This window comes from Mandrillus leucophaeus, unplaced genomic scaffold, assembly GCF_000951045.1.
Source record: "Mandrillus leucophaeus isolate KB7577 unplaced genomic scaffold, Mleu.le_1.0 Scaffold431, whole genome shotgun sequence".
Lineage (NCBI taxonomy): Eukaryota > Metazoa > Chordata > Mammalia > Primates > Cercopithecidae > Mandrillus > Mandrillus leucophaeus.
In genome coordinates, this window is record NW_012104599.1 from 1,146,400 (window position 1) to 1,147,362 (window position 963).

Genomic DNA, 963 nt, shown 5'->3' on the forward strand with positions numbered 1-963 from the left:
CCATCCTGGCTAACAGGTTAATATTCTCTCCAATGTTTGCCAACTGGACAGGTGATAACTGGTATCTTCGTATTTTAATGTGTTATTTATTTGTTAGGGTGATTTTTTCATGTGTTTATTGACAATTTCCTACCATTTCCAGTTCCTCTCTGAGGGCACATATAGCTCTTTCTCGACTGGATACCAACTCTTCCAAATACTGATATCTCAGCTTTTTTCGGGCTCGGCATTCTCTCGCACTCTGGCGGCTCCTCTCAAGTTTCGCTTTCAAGTCAATTTTGGCTGGCTTCCGACCACGTTTACCGGGCTTCTTTACTTTGCCTCCAACCACCTTCAGCAAGCGAGAGAAGAAATAATTTTTCCCCTTAGTTCTGTGTACAGAAAAGTGACTATGGCTGCATATTAGCAAAGAGAACATTTACAAACAAAACTTGAGTGAAGCCTATGGAACTAAGAAAGCATAATCCCATCAAATGCCTTCTGGGTCTTTGCCTCATAATTTATTTTTTGACACTTTTGAAACCATGAACGTGAAAGAAGAAATAATGTACATTATTATTATTTATTTGATAATGAAGTTTAAATAGCTCACCAGTAAACTTTATAAACCATACGGAGATGGATAATAAAAAACTAAAAAATATCTAGTAAATATTTTGTTCATGAATTTTTTTTTTTTTTTTTCCCCAGACAGGGTCTCACTCTGTCGCTCAGCCTGGAGTTCAGTGGCACAATCACAGCTAACTGCAGCCTCGACCTCCAGGGCTCAGGTGATCCTCCCACCTCAGCCTCCCCGGTCGCTATAACTATAGGCGTGAGCCACCATGCCTAGCTAATTTTTGTATTTTTGTTGTTGTTTTTAGAGATGGGGTTCCACCCATGTTGCCCAGGCTGGTCTCCAACTCCTGGGCTTAAGTGATTGATCTATTTGCCTTGGCCTCCCAAAGTGCTAGGAGTAAGCCA

At 40.8% G+C, this 963-nt stretch overlaps 1 protein-coding gene across 1 annotated transcript in view; it reads right to left on the reverse strand.

Annotated features, from left to right (window-relative positions):
• The window catches only part of CREBL2 (cAMP responsive element binding protein-like 2), a 37,502-nt gene that overhangs the window by 14,197 nt on the left and 22,342 nt on the right, over positions 1 to 963 (reverse strand). Inside the window, exon 2 of the mRNA XM_011993637.1 lies at positions 134 to 331. Coding sequence (XP_011849027.1) covers positions 134 to 331 — 198 coding nt within the window. The remainder of the gene's footprint in view (positions 1 to 133; positions 332 to 963) is intronic.